This window comes from Cibotium barometz, chromosome 42, assembly GCF_041138505.1.
Source record: "Cibotium barometz isolate CiBa-2024 chromosome 42, ASM4113850v1, whole genome shotgun sequence".
NCBI classification, from domain to species: Eukaryota; Viridiplantae; Streptophyta; class Polypodiopsida; order Cyatheales; family Cibotiaceae; genus Cibotium; species Cibotium barometz.
In genome coordinates, this window is record NC_141087.1 from 22,596,810 (window position 1) to 22,615,173 (window position 18,364).

General features: G+C 45.6%; 1 protein-coding gene across 7 annotated transcripts in view; it reads left to right on the forward strand.

The window, feature by feature from the left end:
* The window catches only part of LOC147614269 (protein ESSENTIAL FOR POTEXVIRUS ACCUMULATION 1-like), a 39,619-nt gene extending 22,892 nt beyond the window's left edge, over window positions 1-16,727 (forward strand). For 5 of the 7 annotated variants that reach the window (XM_086780837.1, XM_086780834.1, XM_086780836.1 and 2 more), the window contains 7 exons: window positions 365-1,273; window positions 1,386-1,515; window positions 1,618-1,794; window positions 1,879-5,668; window positions 5,763-5,998; window positions 6,129-6,224; window positions 16,042-16,727. In XM_086780837.1, coding sequence (XP_086636963.1) covers window positions 365-1,273; window positions 1,386-1,515; window positions 1,618-1,794; window positions 1,879-5,668; window positions 5,763-5,998; window positions 6,129-6,224; window positions 16,042-16,454 — 5,751 coding nt within the window. In that variant the 3' untranslated portion in view covers window positions 16,455-16,727. The remainder of the gene's footprint in view (window positions 1-364; window positions 1,274-1,385; window positions 1,516-1,617; window positions 1,795-1,878; window positions 5,669-5,762; window positions 5,999-6,128; window positions 6,225-16,041) is intronic. The other 2 variants (XM_086780838.1, XM_086780835.1) reach the window with 1 other exon arrangement.
* Window positions 16,728-18,364: the final 1,637 nt, after the last annotated feature.

An 18,364-nucleotide genomic window follows, 5' to 3' on the forward strand; every position in this document is an offset into this window, starting at 1 on the left:
CTATATCTTCCTCCTCTGCCCTCAAAAGATGAGGTGTGCTTCGTTGACATAGAGTGATCTTGCAGCCTAGGGGATGCCCTTGGCACCTCTTAAGAGACTGCCTTTTGATAAATGTTGGCTATCTTTCTGCTTTTCGTTTGATACCACAGCTTTGAGGTGGGTTTTGTTCCAAGCATTTAATGTGAAAGTGAGATAGATTGAGACGATGTCTACTTTCTCTCAAAAGGAAGATGCAATATATTTTCTTCTGTCAAGAAATGCTTTTATAAAGTGCAGTTGGTTCCCAAATGCTACTTGTGTATGTATGCATACACTATCTGTATGCGGTAAAAGAATTATCGTATTTGAACTGATCACATTTCAGGAATCGCCACATGTGCTTGGAGCCTCTAGTCAGGCTGTAAGTGATGTCGATCCTTCAGCCAAAGAGCTCTGGCGTGATATGGCACACAATACTGAAAGGAGGAAAGACCGCTGGCGCACAGAAAGTGAGATGGGGCGTCGAGAGCGCTGGTTGGAAGACGAGCGAGAGAGTGGCTTTGTTGCTGGTCGACACGATCGGTGGAAAGAAGAAGAACGGGAAGGAAAAGAGCTGCGGAAGGGAGATCGTTGGGCGGATGGTCCACTTTTAAAAGAGCCAGGTGAGAGCAGACGTTTACCACCATCAGAGCATCGTGACACCCTGTTTGAGGCTCGCAGGGATATCAAGTGGAGTAACAAATGGGGCCCAGAAGACAGAGACTATGAGGCTCGTCGAGAGAAATGGATAGGACCTGAGAAAGAAGATGGGCATCATGGAAAATATGCCTCTCCAATGAACACAAAACTGGAGAGTGCCCAAGACTTTGATGCTTCACGTGAACGGGAAAATATTTGGCGGCCGCACTCCTTAAGTTCTCGTGGTCGAGGAGAAAGCCCGTTTGGAGGGACTCCACCAAAGCACGCTCCAGGTTTTGGGACAGGAAGAGCCCGCAATGATACATCCAGTACTGGGTTTACTGCTGGTAGAGGTCGAGGTAGTGCCTCCAACAGTGGTCTTCGCGATGGGCCCTTAAATTCTATTCCAATGGGCAGTGCTCCTCTTGCAGAAAAGCAGGATAGCAGCAGGCAAACTTTACAATATCCAAGGGCTAAGCTTTTGGATATCTATCGTCAAAGCAGTGCATTACCTTCATTTGCTAGACTTCCAGAGGGGTTTGCAGAAGTTCATCAGTTAACAACAGCAGTGCTAGTGAAACCTTTGGCTCTTTCAATACCTGATAAAGAAGAAGAGGTACTGTCTCTTTGATGATGAGAATGAGCATATAGTGTTATGGGGAAAGTGTCCACAGGTTCAAGTTTGATGCTTTTTGGTGTTTTGATTTTGACTCCTGGAATGTATGTAGGCTACCCTAGAAGGGATAGGGAAAGGGGACATTATAACCGGTGGAGCTGCCCACACTGTAACCAAGGATTTAAACACTAGCAGGAGTTTTGATGACACTACTCGGATTCGCGGACGCGGGAAGGGTACTGGTATAAATTTAATCAGTGAACATGGCTTTACGCTTTCATTGCTTGTCTTCGGGTTTGCATTCGTCTGACAACAATCTTCATTGCTCTGCGTGTGCTTTGCAGGTTTAAATGAGTTTTCTATGGAGCATGTAGAGGCGGAGGTGCCTGATGCATACACAGCGAGTGAATATTTTACTGGAGATGGGGCTCCTTTGAAACATAAAGCTCACTTTGAGTCCCTTGATAATGCTGATGCATGCACTTCAGGAAGGAATCCACAAAGTGCCCTGGAATCAGAAGGTAATGATGATCTGCATGTCTTAAGCAACATCCTTATGACTGCCTTGCTTGGTTTGGATTTTAAAGAGGTTTTTATGTGTTTAGGTAATGGAAAAGATTCCAGTGTGTGGAGGCCAAATAGGCTTTTGGAGGCTGATGAGTTGAGCAGGCGTAAGGACTCAAGAAGTGATGGAATTTGGAGGCGGAGCAAGCCAGGAGATCTGAAAGTTGAGAGCAGCCAAAAGCAGGACAAGACCTCTTTCAAAGAAGATCATTTGTGGGGCCATGGCCATTCTGAGCGGAATGCAGCTTTATACAAAGAGGAGAAAGGCTGGAATACAGAGAAGGGGACTGAGGAACTGGAGATGGAGATTAAGGGAAGTAATAGTGCTACACATGTATTAGCTTCTAAGAGTGATCTCAGTCATGGCCTTGGACCTAGTAACTATGAGAGAGCAGCTCATTTGTCCTATGGTGATAGCGTCTCTTTGAGTGTTGGAAGTGCCAATGCCTCCAGTGCTAGAGACCATGATATGAAAGAGGGTATAAAGTGGTCAAACCGCATGACTTCTCCAGAAGATCTCTCTCTTGTGTATACCGACCCTCAAGGTGCAATCCAAGGGCCGTTCCTCGGAGTAGACATTATTGGTTGGTTTGAAGCAGGGTATTTTGGCATAGATTTGCCAGTTCGCCTTGCCAATGCTCCGGATAACACCCCTTTTATGGCACTAGGGAACATGATGCCACATCTGAAACCAAAGCCTCGAGTACCACCTGGTTTCAATGCTGTTAAACAGCCCGAGGATGGCATAGACAAACTAAACTTGCTGCAACGCCTTCCAAGTCATGGTTCTACCACACTCGGGGATTTTGGGCAGGAACCTGGTGAGCATGGGGTTAACGTTGATGCTGGTCTAAGGAGAAATCTTTCACTTCAGCCTAGGATGTCAGGATATGCTTCTGCGGACTCGCAAGCTTTGGAAGGTTTGCAACATAATTTGCCCGATCTTCTTGCCAGGCAATGGTCAAACAGAGACATTGCAGATATCATGCAATCAAGCCAAATTGTTTCGGAGAAATCATCTTCATTACCTGGCCTGGTTCACTCATCATCTTTTGAGTTAAATACAGAACCTTATCCTATTCCTCTGGAATCCTTATCAAGCCCAGGCTCCAAACCCTCAAATGTCAGTGACAGGGTTGGAGATGCTAGTATCTCGACCAGTTTAAACCTCCCACATGGGATACTGGATCCCTTCCAGGCTCACTTACTGGAACAGCAGTCGAGGCAACAGGTCATGCAACGGGTTGGCCATGATCCTCTAAATGTTCCTTATCAGTCTCAAATGACACATCAACAACCAGTTATCAGTCACCCAAGTCCAATGCAAGACCTCAATTTTAAAGCCATGCAAGGAACCCCTGTGCTGGGGCAAATGCTTTATCCAGGTCTAACACAAGATATTAATTTGAATGTGCTACAACGCCAACTTTCTACACCACAACCCTTACCACAGCTGCAGCCTACTTATGGTGGTCTAGTCTCACCATCTGGCCCTGTATTGGACCAGTTGTTGAGGTTGCAGCAACAGCAACAACAACAGCAGCAGCAGCAGCAGCAGCAGCAACAACTTCCACTCCCTGTTTTGGTTGAACAATGGCTCAGGCAGCAGCAGCTTCAATCCCTTGCTCATGCAGGTCCACCTCAAAACGTTCTCGTAGATCAGCTCTTACATAGGCAGGCGCAGGATGCTGCAAAGGTGGAGTCTCAAGCACAGCAGAAGCACCAACTCTTTGGAAGTTCTCCCTTGGAACTTCAATCCCTAGCTCATGCTGGAGCATCCTATAACAGTCTCGTTGATCAGCTTTTACTTAGGCAGACACAGGATGTTGCAAACATTGAGTCTCAGGCTCAGCAGCACCCGCTTATGGGAGCTTCTGTTTTGGAACACCGCCTCTCTCAGGACCTATCTTTAAAAAAGATGTTAATGCAAAAGCAAAGAGACGAAAAACAACAGACTTGGCAGGCAGCTAAGCATGATAGTTCTGGTTTATCTGGAATGGAAGTTGTGGATGAGGCTGTGCGAATGCATTTGTCTGCTCCTGCCTTCTTCAACCACGACGTAGTTATACTAAAGGAACAGCGGCAACCTTTGGAACATCGACCAGGCTTTGCATCTGCACATCTGCAGCCTTCAGATTCTTCTGTAGATGCCCATTTACTGGATGAGTTTGAGCAGGGGAAATCTGAATTACCTGATGTGATCACTAGTATATTATTGCCACTGGAAAAGAGTCCTTCAGCAGGAGAAGACGTGCCTTCACCAAGAGTGATGCCACATCACGAAGAGCAAACCTTAAGACATGGGAGGCAAGACAGTATAAGCCGGTATGAGTTGTCCTTACCATTCTCATTGGCCATTGAACAGTCTCATATTCAACCATTGAAAACAGAACCTCAGGAACTGCAAGCTGAAAGTGGATCCTTTGCACCATCAACAGCTGGCCTATTGTTTGTTGAGGCTAGCTTACCTGAGGAGTCTCTTCATCGCGAGCAGAAAAGAGTGACCACCGTTGACTCATTTGAGAGAGAGTCATTGTTCTCAGTCCAGGCATCAAGGGGCATACAAGATGTGCAAGAAATAAGCCAGGGTCTTTACCAAGAAGACAAGGTATTGGCTGTTTCTGCTCCAGTAGGGACGTCTGTAGCACCTCCTCCTCCAGCTTCAAGTGCAAAGAGGGATTTAGGTCTGCCATCTCTTGAGCTGAAGACACCCTCTTTGGAAACCTTTGTAGAGCCTGCATGGAAAGTAACACCATCTTCAAAACCAAAGTCACTACTTGAAATACAGGAAGAGGCAAAGCTGGAGTTGGAATGGTCACACATACATCAAGAAGCAATCCATAGTGTGACTGTGGCATCTTCTACAGGAACAATAAGCAGTGGTCCTCAGGTGACCTCTGGCAACATGGTGGCTTCTAGGTCTTTCAAAGATATCCAAGAAGAGCCTTTGAGGAACACAACCAAGATGGTGAATTCTGGTGGTTTACGTGAATCAAAAGTTTCCAGCAAGGAGAAGCCAGATGACTCTACAAATGCATCCATAGTGACTGAGATGGTTGGCTCAAAAGTGGTTAAAGCCAAGGATGGACTGTCAGCAAGCTCTTCTATCAAGACAAATGATGATAATCCTATAAAGCTGGGCTATCATGGTGGCAAACTTGCAGTATCTGCATCTCTTTCATCTGAGGTTGATGATGCTGACTTTTTGGAGCCTAAGGAGGTTAAGAAGAGCAAGAGGCGCAACTCTAAGGGCAAGGCAGCTTCCAATAAAGTAGCACCTGTCTCCACACCTGATTCTGCTGCTACAGTATCACCAAAACCTTCTGTATCTGGGAAAATTCAGGAACCTACCAAAGAAGCATTACCTGCTCCACCTCCAGGTCCTTCTCTGGGAGACTTTTTCCTGACGAAGGAAGAGATTCCTCAGCCTTTGCCTGCATGGTCTGTTGATCCATGGAAGCAACGCCCAACTGCAGTATCGCTTAAGGAGATACAAGAATCAGAGAAGAAAGTTAAGGATATAGAAGAATCAGAGAAGAAAGTAAAAGAAGAAAACAAAAAGCTACTGCAGATAGCTTCTCAACAGCAAGCGCAAGTCCAATCGATCCCAAAGGCATCTGCTCCAGTAAACAGCAATAGTTCTAAATCAGCTTGGCAAACTTGCACAGTGCCGGCTTCAATGTCCGCTCCATCTTCACAACCTGTTGTCACCCTCGGCAGCTCAAAAGCTAAGAAGAATGCTCCTGATGATTATGAGGAGCTTTTCTGGGATTATACTGATGTCCTTAAGATCAGTGGCAGCAATCAAAAGAAGTCTTCTAAGATGGATAGGTAAATTATCTTTTATACTATTGCATTTACTGCATTCTAATTTCTTAGGCATGCTTGTGAACCTTCTCTCCTGTTTTGGGTATTCTGTTTTCAGTGACCTCCATGTATCTGCAAGCAGGCTTGACCATGGTGCTGCATCATCCAAAAAGAGCCAAGCTTCAAAGGGTGCATCTAAGAAGGAATCTGCAGAAATTAATGAGGCTGGCCAATCTGTGTCTGTAAACACCAGCACCTGTGACTTTCCATCTTTTCCAGACTCTTCTGCATCCAAGAAACCCTCTGCTCCGGTCAAGGGAAAGAAACAGAAGACAGGAAAATCTACTGAACCAGGTAGCACATTTCTCATCTTAAACATGTTGCCACCATGGTGCAGTTTTGAGCTGCTAGCATTTACTGAATGCGAATTCGGTTATGTGGTCATGGATTAATGTGGAGGCTGATTATTGTGTCCTTTTTTCAGCATCATCATATTCTGTTGTTGATAGCACAATCTCAGACTGTAAGGCATTCCATCAATGGTGCGAGGGGCAGATAAAGAGGATTACAGGCAGTGATGGTATCCTTTGTAAGAAGTCGTGAGAATTTGCACATAGCTTAGTGTGAGATTTGTATGAAGTAAGAAAAAGTAACCGTAATGCTAGAAAGGCTTGAGATTAAGTGCATGCTGTTTTTTTCAGTTAAGCACATACTCAAACATGCTAGAGGCATGAATGGGAATGGGTGAATGGGGCATAGAGCTCAATGTAAATTTCTCACAAAACTTTGCCATAAGACTCTCTCTACTATTGCCAATGAGGTGAGAGCTCAAGTGGTGAGGGTGTTTGCCTAGGACCAAGAGGTCTTGGGTTCAAAACCGCCCTTGGTGCTTCCTCGGCGGCATTGCCTACGGGTGGATAAATAAGCGCCTACGGGCAGCTGTCTACGGATGGTGAAATTTGGTAACTGTGGGAGGATCTTGGGCCAAAAGGCCAGTTGAAAAAAAAAAGACTCCCTCTACTGTCAGCTGGTTGCCATGGAGAATGTGGACGGGAGTACAACTAAGAGGGTGGTTCGTTCTCATGTTTTTTTGAAGGATTGACACGTTGCTATCTTACATAAAGCATACTTTTAGAACAGTTCACAGACAGTAGGCCCCTCTCTCAGCTTTTGTGTGTTGTGTAATGTGGGGGGCACTCTTGGTGCTCCTATGTTTCTGTTTTTCCTTGATCTGAAGCACCTTGGTTCAATTCCTTACATAAAGCAGACTTTTAGAACAGTTCACAAATAGTAGGCCTCTCTCTCAGCTTTTGTGTTTTGAATGTTGGGGGCACTCTTGGTGCTCCTATGTTTCTGTTTTCCCCTGATCTGAAGCACCTTGGTTCAGTTCCTTGACACTGGACAAAGCGCACTATGACAGTCAGATAACCCTTTCTCATCACGTGGTAGAGGGGGGTGGATGTGCCTGGGCACATGGGTATGCCTTCATATTTTCTTGATTGAATCAAGGAGAAGCCTCCTTGCATGTTCCCCTCATGTTACTTTTTAGAGTGATTGCTGCTCAGGCCTTGGAAATGTATGATAGGTGACATGGTTGCTTGACTTATCTTCCAACCTAATCCCTGCTCTGTGTGAACACAGTGAGTCTGCTCAATGGAACACACCTCACCCAGATATTGTCATCCTTGTCCTGCAACTGTCTCTACTCGTGTCTAACTAAATTGATCGGGGTCCATTGCTTCATGTTTTTGAGGTTGCCAAAGCGTTGGTAACTGGCCTAGTGGTGAAGAGTCTAATGGAGCTTGGATGAGGCTTATCTCGTGTGGCCTGTGCTTTTTATCTTGGACGAAGCTAGTGATGGGTGGCTGTGAGGTGTCCGGCGCTTGGGTGCTGGTCTCCACCAGGTATAGACCCAGACAGTACTGGTCCGGGAAGTCAATGATCCTGGAGAGTGGGCCAAAACCATCTTTGAAGAGGTAATGAAATCTTCCTCGTAGATACACTGGGCATCTTTAGATGTAGTGCTCCTATTTCTCAGTCTCCAGAGAACATATTTTGCATATTCTCGGTGCATTTTCCCTATCAACTACTTATTTGCTGCACTAATTCTTTCTATTTGCTACTTCCCTTAGTGCTAGGCTTCATCATGGCTGAGTCTGCCTTGCATCTCCGGAGGTTTGACAGAAACTCAGTACGAAGGGCTTTGTTTGAATATATGCTCTTATGTGTGTGTGTGTGTGTGTGGAGTGCGTATGTGAGAGCATATCTTGATACAGAGTTCTACACCCACTATTGGCCACTGATGACGTGAGTGGGGATGTCGTAGTATCTAGTCCATACTATGCATAATGGAGTTGATAGTTATATAGTCTTGTGGGTTGACTACCACGAGTATATAACATGCACGCTCCTAAAAGGTGAAATTGGGCATGTTCCTGGATTCAGCTAGGTATATACATATTTTATCCTCCCGTGCAATGCCCTCAGCTCTCCCTATTTATGCTGGCAGGTGCTGTGATGTGATTCTGATCTGCCCGATTGCAATCCACATGTCATGTGATGTCTACGAAGGTAGTCGGTACCTTGGCTTCTGAATGAAGCCATCCTTTTAAATGTTTAGGAAATGATCCTGAAAGAACTGCATGTTGTGGGTGAGCTCCAAAGGTGCAATCCATGTAATATGAGTGTGTAGGCGGGGGTCTGTGTGGATGAACCTGTGAATGTTGTGGTGAGGGGCAGAAGAGGTGCATTCAAGGAAGGGTGGCAGATGATCCATATGGAACCCATGTAGGAGGAACCACTGGGTGACTATGGTGTACCAAACTCCTCTGTGTGATGCGTCCTTCTAGTGCCATCCTGGGAGTCTATACCTGTCCAAGGTGTAGATGCAGTAAAGACATGTCAATGTCTGGAAGAGTGTCCACTAGCAGGGGTGTTGCGCCGAACTTTGCTAGTATGATGGAATGTGGTACAGATGCTTTGCTTCGAATTATGTGGGAGTGAACCTACGGTTGGCTAGTGAGCTTGCCTTCAATGGATATAATCATAAAAAATTAGAGAAAAACATTAATAGAAGCTAAAGGATTGCTCCCCGTCAATGGCACCATCATTCTTTCCAATTCACTATCTATACTGGCAGGTGTGTGATGAGATTCTGATCTGCCCGATTGCAATCCGCATGTCATGTGTCCACGAAGGTAGTCGGTACTCTGGCTTCTGAATGAAGCCATCCTTTTAAATGTGTAGGAAGTGATCCTGATAGAACTTCATGTTGGGGGCTCCATCTTTTCTTAAGCACTATGATTATGTTTAAGCATGTCTAACATTCACTAATCATGTTTTACTTTGTATGAGCATGTGTAAGATTGTACAAAGGTGCAATCCATGTAATATGAGTTTGTAGGCGGATGTCTGTCTAGTCTGTCAATGTTGTGAATCAACATGTGATGGGCGAGGGGCAGAAGGTGTGCAGGGTGGCAGATGATCCGTATGGCACCTGTGTAGGAGGAACCACTGGGTGACTGGTGTACCAAACTCCTCCGTGTGACGCGTCCGTTGAGGTGCAAAAGAGTTGGGAGTAACAGGGTTCAGGAAGGTGCTGCAAGCTGGTGATGTGCAAAAGAGCTGGGAGTAGCAGGCAAGGCGTGGGAGAACAACAGCACACGTAAGCTGTCAGCCCTGCTCCAGTCTCTTGTCTCCAAATCTGGCCCCCAAAAGGGTACCCATACATTACCACAGGTGTTACCATAATATTGAAAAGCCACTGCTTAATGCTGGGTTCTTGGAAGAGTGCCTGGAAACATTCTCTCTTGAGGAGGACTAAGGCAGCATACTCTGGCCAGCCTTGTGCATGGTGAAGATTGTGCCGGAGAAAGTGACACCCCCAGATATACATATGATTCGACTATGTCCATAGTGTCTGCATATGTGAAGTGATGCGTGGGGACCATGCATAGTTGTCAGGTACGATACCGTACGGTTTGTACGATGCGATACCATACGGGAAAATACGGTACGATATAAATGTTTTTCTTGTCGTACGATAAAATACGGTGCTTTAAAAAAATACTTATAAACTTAGGTATTTCCAAGTCTAGATATGGAGTATTTTAGAAAGGAGGGAAGCATCATAGTACAGAGGAAGCTCAAACAGCCATAGATAAGCAAAAAAAAGACAATTTCATACCAAAAAAAATTATTTTTTTTGGGGGAATTTTTTTCCTTAAAAAATCCGTACAGTATTCCGTACGATAAGTTGTCGTACGCCGTACAGAAACAACCCTGGGACCATGAGTGAGGCGAGTGAGGAGAGCTTGGACCTCCTAGCCTTTCAATGAAATGGGATATCTCAAGTGTCAGAGAGAGGACATCTATGTTTCAGCCTAGTGATCTCCTTTGCGAGCCCCCGCGGTGCTCTGATGCGGCATGTCTCAGGCTCGTGTAGGGCCATCACTTCGCATATCATATGTGGTGAAGAGCCAACTCTAAAGTTGCTTGAGATAGTAAATCCACAATTCAACAGTACACCCCATGACGTGGCTTCCTGAATGATAGTCTTCAATATGAAGATATGATCTAGTGTGGAGTATGTCCTACAGAAGCTGCCCTGCCCTCCAGCTCTTTGTCCATGTCTCTCTGCCCATGAACTGATTCCAAAACAGACCCATAGGGCTTGGCCAGAGTGTGGCCAAGTAGTTAGTAGGGCTACACTAACAAAGGCTTTGCGGAAATCAACAAAGCAACAGTGGACCCCCTGCTTTTGTGACGTGGCTTCCTCAACGAATGTTTGTACTTAACGCTGACCCTTGGGGTTAGGGACTAATCCAAGTCCCAACAAGGTTAGGGGAGCCTTAAGATTACGAAAAGCATACTGATTCAAGTGGCTTAGGTTCAAATTTAATAAATTCAAGGTTATTGGCTATTTATGATTGGACTGTTGTGTATAGCAACAAAGCACTATATAAGTGAGTCTTGGGGTATTATTGATTAGACTTGGACCAAGAGGCTTTACTCTAGCCATGGACATGGAAGATCACGGATAGTCTTGCTAAGGGCCTCCGTGGGTAGACATTGGTGGTATGGGACGCCATGGCTGATTGGCATGGACCCGTGGGAGTGGAACCTTAGCCCTTGGCTCGGGGGAGGTTTGTGGACGCGAACCTACAGTTGGGTGGTGAGCTTGCGTGCACCCTTCTTTGTTTGTACTAACCTTGTTTATGAAGATATGATCTAGTGTGGAATCTCTCCTACAGAAGCCGGCCTACCCTCTAGCCCTGTCTCCATATCTCGTTGCCTAGGAACGAATCTCTGATTCCAACACAGACTCGTAGAGCTTGGCCAGAGTGTTACCCCAATCATGATTGTCCGGTAGTTATTAGGGTCCAATGGTCCATCACCATGGCCTTATGGATGGGGGTGATGATGTTATTGGACCAGGGGGAGAGGATGAAAGAACGTAATGTTAACATCTTTAAAAGACTCAATGAGAGAGAAAAAGAAAGGAAGTAAGTTCTATTAAGCTCTACCAAAGACCAAAGACAAATAGTGTTACAATGTGTCCATGAAGTGATTGATTCATGGAAAAAACATAAAAAACCCAACTAGAACTGAAAGAAAATATAGCCATGTAAATGCGAGTGGTACAATGCTACAATGAGACAATGATACAATGATACAATGATAGGGATCAAATTGGGATGATGGAGAGGCACTGCACATCTACTGCTCGTGGAACGGCATTCCTATAACTCTAGAGGATCTCTCGGATCTAAAGCTGAGCATCTTTTTAGGCCCACACTGGGTCTCAGGTGTCTAGCTATCGCCCTGTCTAGGGAGATGCCCGCGAGGCAAGGCGGCACCAGTGGCACATAGACTGTCAGTGTGCATTTATGGTCCATCGAATAGGGGCATCTGTGTCAGAGCTTTGAAAGAAAGATGTTATCAACGTCTACGAAAGACTGGAAGAGGGTCAGAAGAGAAAGAAAGATGTTATTGACATCTACGAAAGACGTGAAGGGTTTATGAGACCAAAAAGATGTTACATGTGATCCATGAGTAAACTGGATGTCAAGACAAAATGAACAAATAAAAGACTACTTGCCGAAAGGATCGATAGGGTCAATGTACTATGTAGACCCTATGTATACAATAAAGTAGGCATCAAAAGAACCTCATGTGTTTGGACTCATAATGTGACATCCTCCTCATATATATATATATATATATATATATATATAGAGAGAGAGAGAGAGAGAGAGAGAGAGAGAGAGAGAGAGAGAGAGAGAGCGTCTACTAAAGTCCTAATGGGCTTATGAGACCAAAGTGATACAATAATGTCCATGGCACATCTCATCATGGAATGGAAAATAAAACAGAAAGAAAACATAAACATAGCTATCTCATTGGGGTGATGCAAAACTTTCCATGGAAACTCATCATGGAGTACTAAGAACATAGAAACATGAGAGCAGCATCAGCTCCGAGTAGATGGTATACCACTCTCCAAAATATCAAGCATGGGACTAATGAGTATGGCCGAGAGGTCTCCCTTAGCTATGTCACGTGGAAAGGTAGCTCGATGGTGGTGGAGCATGTCTTGGATCTGGAGCTGATGAGGTGATCGGGGGGTTGGGGGCGTTGGGCACGTTGGAGTGCGGAGGCTCGGTCTGAGGTAACTCCTCTTAGGCGAGGTAGGTTCGGAGAAATTCGTGGAGGGTCCACAAGATCCACTATATCGGGGTCCTCCACCTTCTTTGGTCTGGAAGAAACTGGTGATGGTTGGTTGGCGAGGGAGGGGGCAGGGTGGCTGGGGCCGAAGCTCTCTCAAGAAGGTGTCCCGTGTCTGCGGAGCTCAAGCAGGAAGAGGCCTAGGCAACGCTGGTCCTAGAAGTCAAAGATCGTGGAGAGTGGACCAAATCCCTCACGAAATAGTCAGTGAAACCTCCCGTGGATCTCATAGTATACTGGGGAGCGGCATATGTAATGCTCCTCCGTCTCAACCTCTGTGTGGCATAATTGGTAGATCCTCTCCTCTCTGGGTCTCCGTACGAGCTTCCCGGCTCTGAAGATGCGCTCATCCCCCGGCTTTGAAGATGCGCTCATCCCTACTTGTCTCCACTCTGAGGCAGTGGGATGAAACCCGTATCTGGCCAATCGCAATCCGCATGGCATGGGACATGTGAACACTCAAGTAGCCCGGTTGCGGGATGAATCCATCCTCAGTGAGTGTGAGGAAGTGATCTTTGTTGAAGTGCATCTTCGTGGGGAGCTCCAGAGGCGTGATCCATGTGCAATGGGTGTAGAGGTTGAGAAGATCTAACCGGAAAACCCAGTTGGTATCCTTGTAAGAGAGTGGAAACTAGTGTGTACCATACTCTAGAGTGGCCCTCAAGTGCTAGCTGTCTTGAGGATTCTAGGGCAAGCCTCGGGTACCTGTGGGGATCCAAGTTACTGATGCGATGGAGGTATGTGACTGTTTGGAAGAGTGCATCCAATACCATCGAGGGTGCAGCAAACACTGCTTGGATAATCTGGTGTGGGACTGATGGTTTGCTGTGGATCATACGGGAGAACATCATGACTTGGGGCCTCTCAAAGAAGTGGTGGCGGATGTGTGGAGTATGGTGGTGAGCTGTGATGGGAGGGTGGGTAGGGGGACAATAGGTTCCACATCGTGGAGTTGGCGGTAGATGTGGTTGGAGTAAACAAGGTCAAGCTCGTGTTTAAAAAGGACCTGAGTGTAATGTGAGATGGGGGGTGGTGGTGGAGGGACGAGTGGTGTACAGGTAAGAGAGAAAGAGAGGTAGGCATGGTCAACTTCAAGGGGGGGTGGCGGGATGGAGAAGTTGGGGAGAAGGTGTGCCAAAGGCGGAGATCCCATAAGGTAGTCCATGGTGCTAGTACCTCCTGAGTGAGGGAAGGGAGGCGAGGGCGTTGGAGGAGGGCCATCGAGACATCCCGTTATAGATAACCAGACCATGTGCAGCTCCAAGCTCTAAGAAATATCTCCCATACACCGTGACCTCCTCACGGTCCTGTGATGATCTCTGCAGTCCTGTATCAGTGATGTCCAGCTCTTGTAGTCTGATAGGGTCGTCGAGATCGAGTAGTGGGACTTGCTGACTTTCCGCCCTGGCGTTGAAATCCCCTAGCAGGACTTCCCCCAGCTGTGAGAACTCCATAATATCCCCATATAATGGTAAGTACGGTGATTGGCCATGCTGTGTGGCGTAAGGGGAGTGGCGTGGTGCAAAATACCACACAACAATGTGTATAACTCTGTCACTGCTAAGCTATAGCCGGATACCGTGCATCCTCGTCCTTCCAGATGATGCTGAAATCTGTCAAAGATGGGATCTAAAAAGGACAGCTACCCCTCCAGAGCCAGGTACTCATCCTGATGTGCGGGTCTCACCTCAGAAAGCTGACTCCCACTCATACCCGGCTATGTATGGTAAGCCCCTTTCAGGGCTCTGATGGTCTTTGTATAAAAAATGACATCCCTGCCTATGAGAATCTCGCTCAAGCCTCCTGGATTCGACCACAGCATGCCATTGCAGTTCCATACTTCATGAACTGTCACCATCGCTTGACACCGGTGTGCCACCTGTGCTGGTGTCTGCTGGTGGCATCAGGGAATCTAATGATGAGGGGCCGCTCTCATGTCATATCCTTGCCTGCCCTCCATGTACCTACAAAGAGGAGGGGGGGGGTCTCCCGTCCACTCCTAGCATCTGGCAAAGCGTCATGGCATCCTCCTTGGGGGAAGCCCCCGCTTGTAGCCCCTGCACTCGCACATGGAGGGCCCTATCCTTCCTGCATTTCTCCTCCTCGAGAGTCTCATGTATGATACTCTGTGGGGGTTTGTGCTTCTTCACCATCTCCACCCAAAGCTTATCACTTGCAGCTTTCAACTGCTCCAAGTCAGTCCTTAGACCCTCCTGAATATTCAGTTCCCCTTCCGCCACTGAATGGTCCTTGACCGTAGCCTTTAGGGCTTCCATTTCTGCCCGGAGTTCCCCTATCACTGGGGCAGACTCCAGCATTTCTTGTTGTTGCAGCTGGGTCTTTTTCAACATCTGAATCACCTCCTCCTGGTGGTTCACCTGTGCTGCCAATTCTTCAATCTTGTTGTTCTTGCCCTTTATCTCCTTGTGGAGGCCTTCCAACTGTTTTCATGTTGGTTCAGGACCTTGTCCAGCACCTTCTTCTGTTCGCCCAACAACTTCTTGGTGTTGTCCTCCACTGTCTTGATGTATGCCTCCAGCTCCTGCAGATTCATTGTGGCTATTTCCCGCTAGTTGTTGCCTTGGGGGCCTGAGCAGGGGTTTGTGCGAAACGGGAGGCGGACAACCTACGCACAGAGCAGCGCTGGGAGCCTGAGGAAGGGCGCGAAGCAGGCAGGCAGAGGGTGCGAAGCAGGCAGAGGGCAGCGAAGTGCTAACGCCAGTAGCGCGAAGCGCGAGCAAGGTTGCACAGGTTCACGCCATCGTAGAGAGAGAGAGAAAGAAAGAAAGAAAGAAAGAAAGATTTATTAACGTCTTCCAAAAGACCGAACTCGGCCTATGAGACAAATCAGTGTACCTGTGTGGGGTATCCTCAGTCATCCCAACAAAATGAAAAAGTACTGAACTAAAAAAAAAGCTGAATCTGGGTGTGCAATAAGAGAGAGAAAGAAAGAAAGAAAGATTTTATTAACGTCTTCCAAAAGACCGAACTCGGCCTATGAGACAAATTGGAGTACCTGTATGGGGTATCCTCTGTCATCCCAACAAAATGAAAAAGTACTGAACTAAAAAGCTGAATCTGGGTGTGCAATAAGTACAATGAGAGAGAGAGAGAGATGCCTACAACGACCAAAGGGTATATGAGAACAAAAGTGTTACAATGGTTACATAAGTTATAACTAACTGTATCATGGGAAAAAGAAAAATAAAGGAGCTACCTAGATCAAAACCTTCATATGAGAGACCTTGCTACTACATGGATAGTGTTTCAAAGTCAAAAAATGGCTGAGATGTGGGGGGGGTGTGTGTGAGAGAGAGATTAACGTCTTCAAAAGACCGCAGGGGTCTGTGCAACCAAAAACGAGTACAATGAATCCATGAGAATACTTAATCATGGCAAAAACTGAAAAAAAAACTAGCGTGCTGACGGCTGTGAGAGTCAGATGGCTGATACAAAATGTCACTATGTTGGGATGAACAAGGGATAGTATAGAAAGACTCAGCTAATAATACTATCCTCCTCCAACATAGATCGGAGCACTTCAGTAATCTTGGGATGGGAGCTCTCCATGTTGTGAAAGAATGTCCCGAATCTGCAGCTGACAGAGAGAGAGAGAGAGAGAGAGAGAGAGAGAGAGAGAGTTCTGGTGTCCTTGACTGAGATCTTTTTAGATATGACTCTCTTGGATTTTTGCATTGCCCTTCCTTCTAGTAAGGAAGCAGGAGACTACTTATCACGCTACCTTGGGAAAGGAGCAGAAGTTGAAGCTTTTCAGGTTGAGTTCATTCGGCAAAAAGACCTTTTGCCTGGTGAGGTATTATCTCAACTATTTGCACCAAGTGAGGCAGTTGTGAAGGCTGATATTGTATCGAGCATGGCAAGCATGGGGATGAAAGTGGAAGCAGCAGCGAGAAACTCATCAACTCATGGAGAGGCAAATGATTATGAAGGCTTCAATCCTGGCAGTAAAAGCAGCAAAAAGAAAGGCAAGAAGGGCAAGAAGGTGGTGGACCCGTCTCTATTGGGCTTCAGTGTGGCAAGCACGAGGATACTGATGGGAGAAATCCAGCATGTGGAGGACTGATGTAAGGGGCTATTTTTGTAGAGTATGTAAATAACATTATGGGACTGGAAGCCTTAGAGCAAAGATTTAAGGTCTTCCCCTTCTGCTGAGCCGGCCATGCTATTTTTTTTTTCAAAAGTTGAGAAAGTAGATTTTGGTGTGCTGGAAACGTGGCGGTAGAGTCACCTATAATCTGCATGTAGAGCAAAGATTTAAGGTCCTCCCCTTCTGCGGAGCCAGCCATGCTAATTTTGTTCAAAAGTTGAGAAAGTAGATTTTTTTTGGTGCTGGAAACGTGGTGCTAGAGTCACTTATAATCTGCATGTATTGCGGTCTAGTCGTCTTTGTCTGCCCTATTACGGATTTAGCATGGGTATTCTTTTTTTGGAAAAAAATGTGTCTTTGGAGGACTAGTTGCCCATCACTCACCTCATTCCATTAGATGCTGCCGCCATCTTGGATTAAGCTTCTCATCCACATCCTAATGGGATTAAAGTTCCCAGCAGAAGTGGATGAGTGATGCTTTTGTATTGGAATGGCAAACCTGGCCTTGAGAAAGGGCATTTTTGTCCAGCAATGTGGTTCAAAAGGCTGGTCTGTTGGTGTTTTGGTTGATGATACAGTGTGTAGATGAAATCTCGTTGTCCCGATTTTCCAGGGCATTGTATTACGAAGTATTAGTGAAGACATTATACTTGTACGTGTTCGGTAAAGCTTGAGAGCTTTTAGCGTGTTTTCAATTCCTTGAGGCTGCTGCTCTGAGAGTGGTGCTCGTTTGATTTCTTGTAACGTAAAAAAAATAAAATATCACTATTTGTTTGAGCCATGATGTTGTGAACTTCTGTCTTGCTATTTTTGTTTGGAATGACCGTGAATAGCCTCTCTTCGTTCTTGAGATGACGGTGTTGAATAGATGGGTGGTGTTGCTTCTTGGTGTCATGTTGTACACAGCTTATATCTTCATTGTCATGGCACTTCTTCTTCTCCACAATTTAAGTAGCTTATAATATATTTTATTAGCGTACTCTCTCTTTTTCTACTCCTAGGTATATCGCAAGGCTTTAAACTTGAGTCTGTGCTCCTAGTGAGATAAAACCTTAGCTCTACTGTGTTTGTGGTGGGAGAAGCAAAAATTATAGGGCATTTTTTGTGAGTGGTGAGCATGACTTACGTGTGACAAAACCTTAGGGTACACTAGGTGGTGTATTGTACTTCATATATGTAACGACATTCCCGTTCTAAGCATACTGATAATTACGTTTACCCATTTTAGTGGGCTTGAAATTGTTGGTTGTTTATGACTCGTTGGTGGGTTAGTATAATTTGTTGAGAGATTCATCTGGGAAGTGCAAGGTAACTTGGGGATATGGTAAACTGCAATTGGAGCTGACATATGTATGGAGATCTCTATGAAGCCGACACATGATCTCTATCACATCAGACATCAGAGACGCAGTTGTTGTAAATCTTAGTTTTTTACCTCGACACATGCACATAGCTTTCTGCACTCTTAAATGTGAATACTGTTTCTAAAATGGAAATTTAAATGTTACGCCCTTGCAGACTATGATTTGAGTAGTTTTTAAGTAAGGTAAAAGAACTTGGGTCAACCTACATTGATGTTAAAAAAAGGATTCACTGCTTCTCAAGGTCTTTAATGAATGCGGAGTAATTGTGACTTTGTAAACTCCTTGTATAGATGAAGGCAATTTTTCTGTATGATAGCACTAATGTCGATATTAACCCCCTCTTCATTCAACTCCTTTCTCAAAATCCAAAGTACAAGTTAAAACACTAATTCGATACTACTAAGGAAACGGGGAAAATCTACATGATGTTCCATGGCCTCTCTCTGTCTTCATTATATTGGTTTGTTTCACAAGGTGTTGCATGTAGGCAACAATGAAGGGATTATTATATTTATTGTTTGG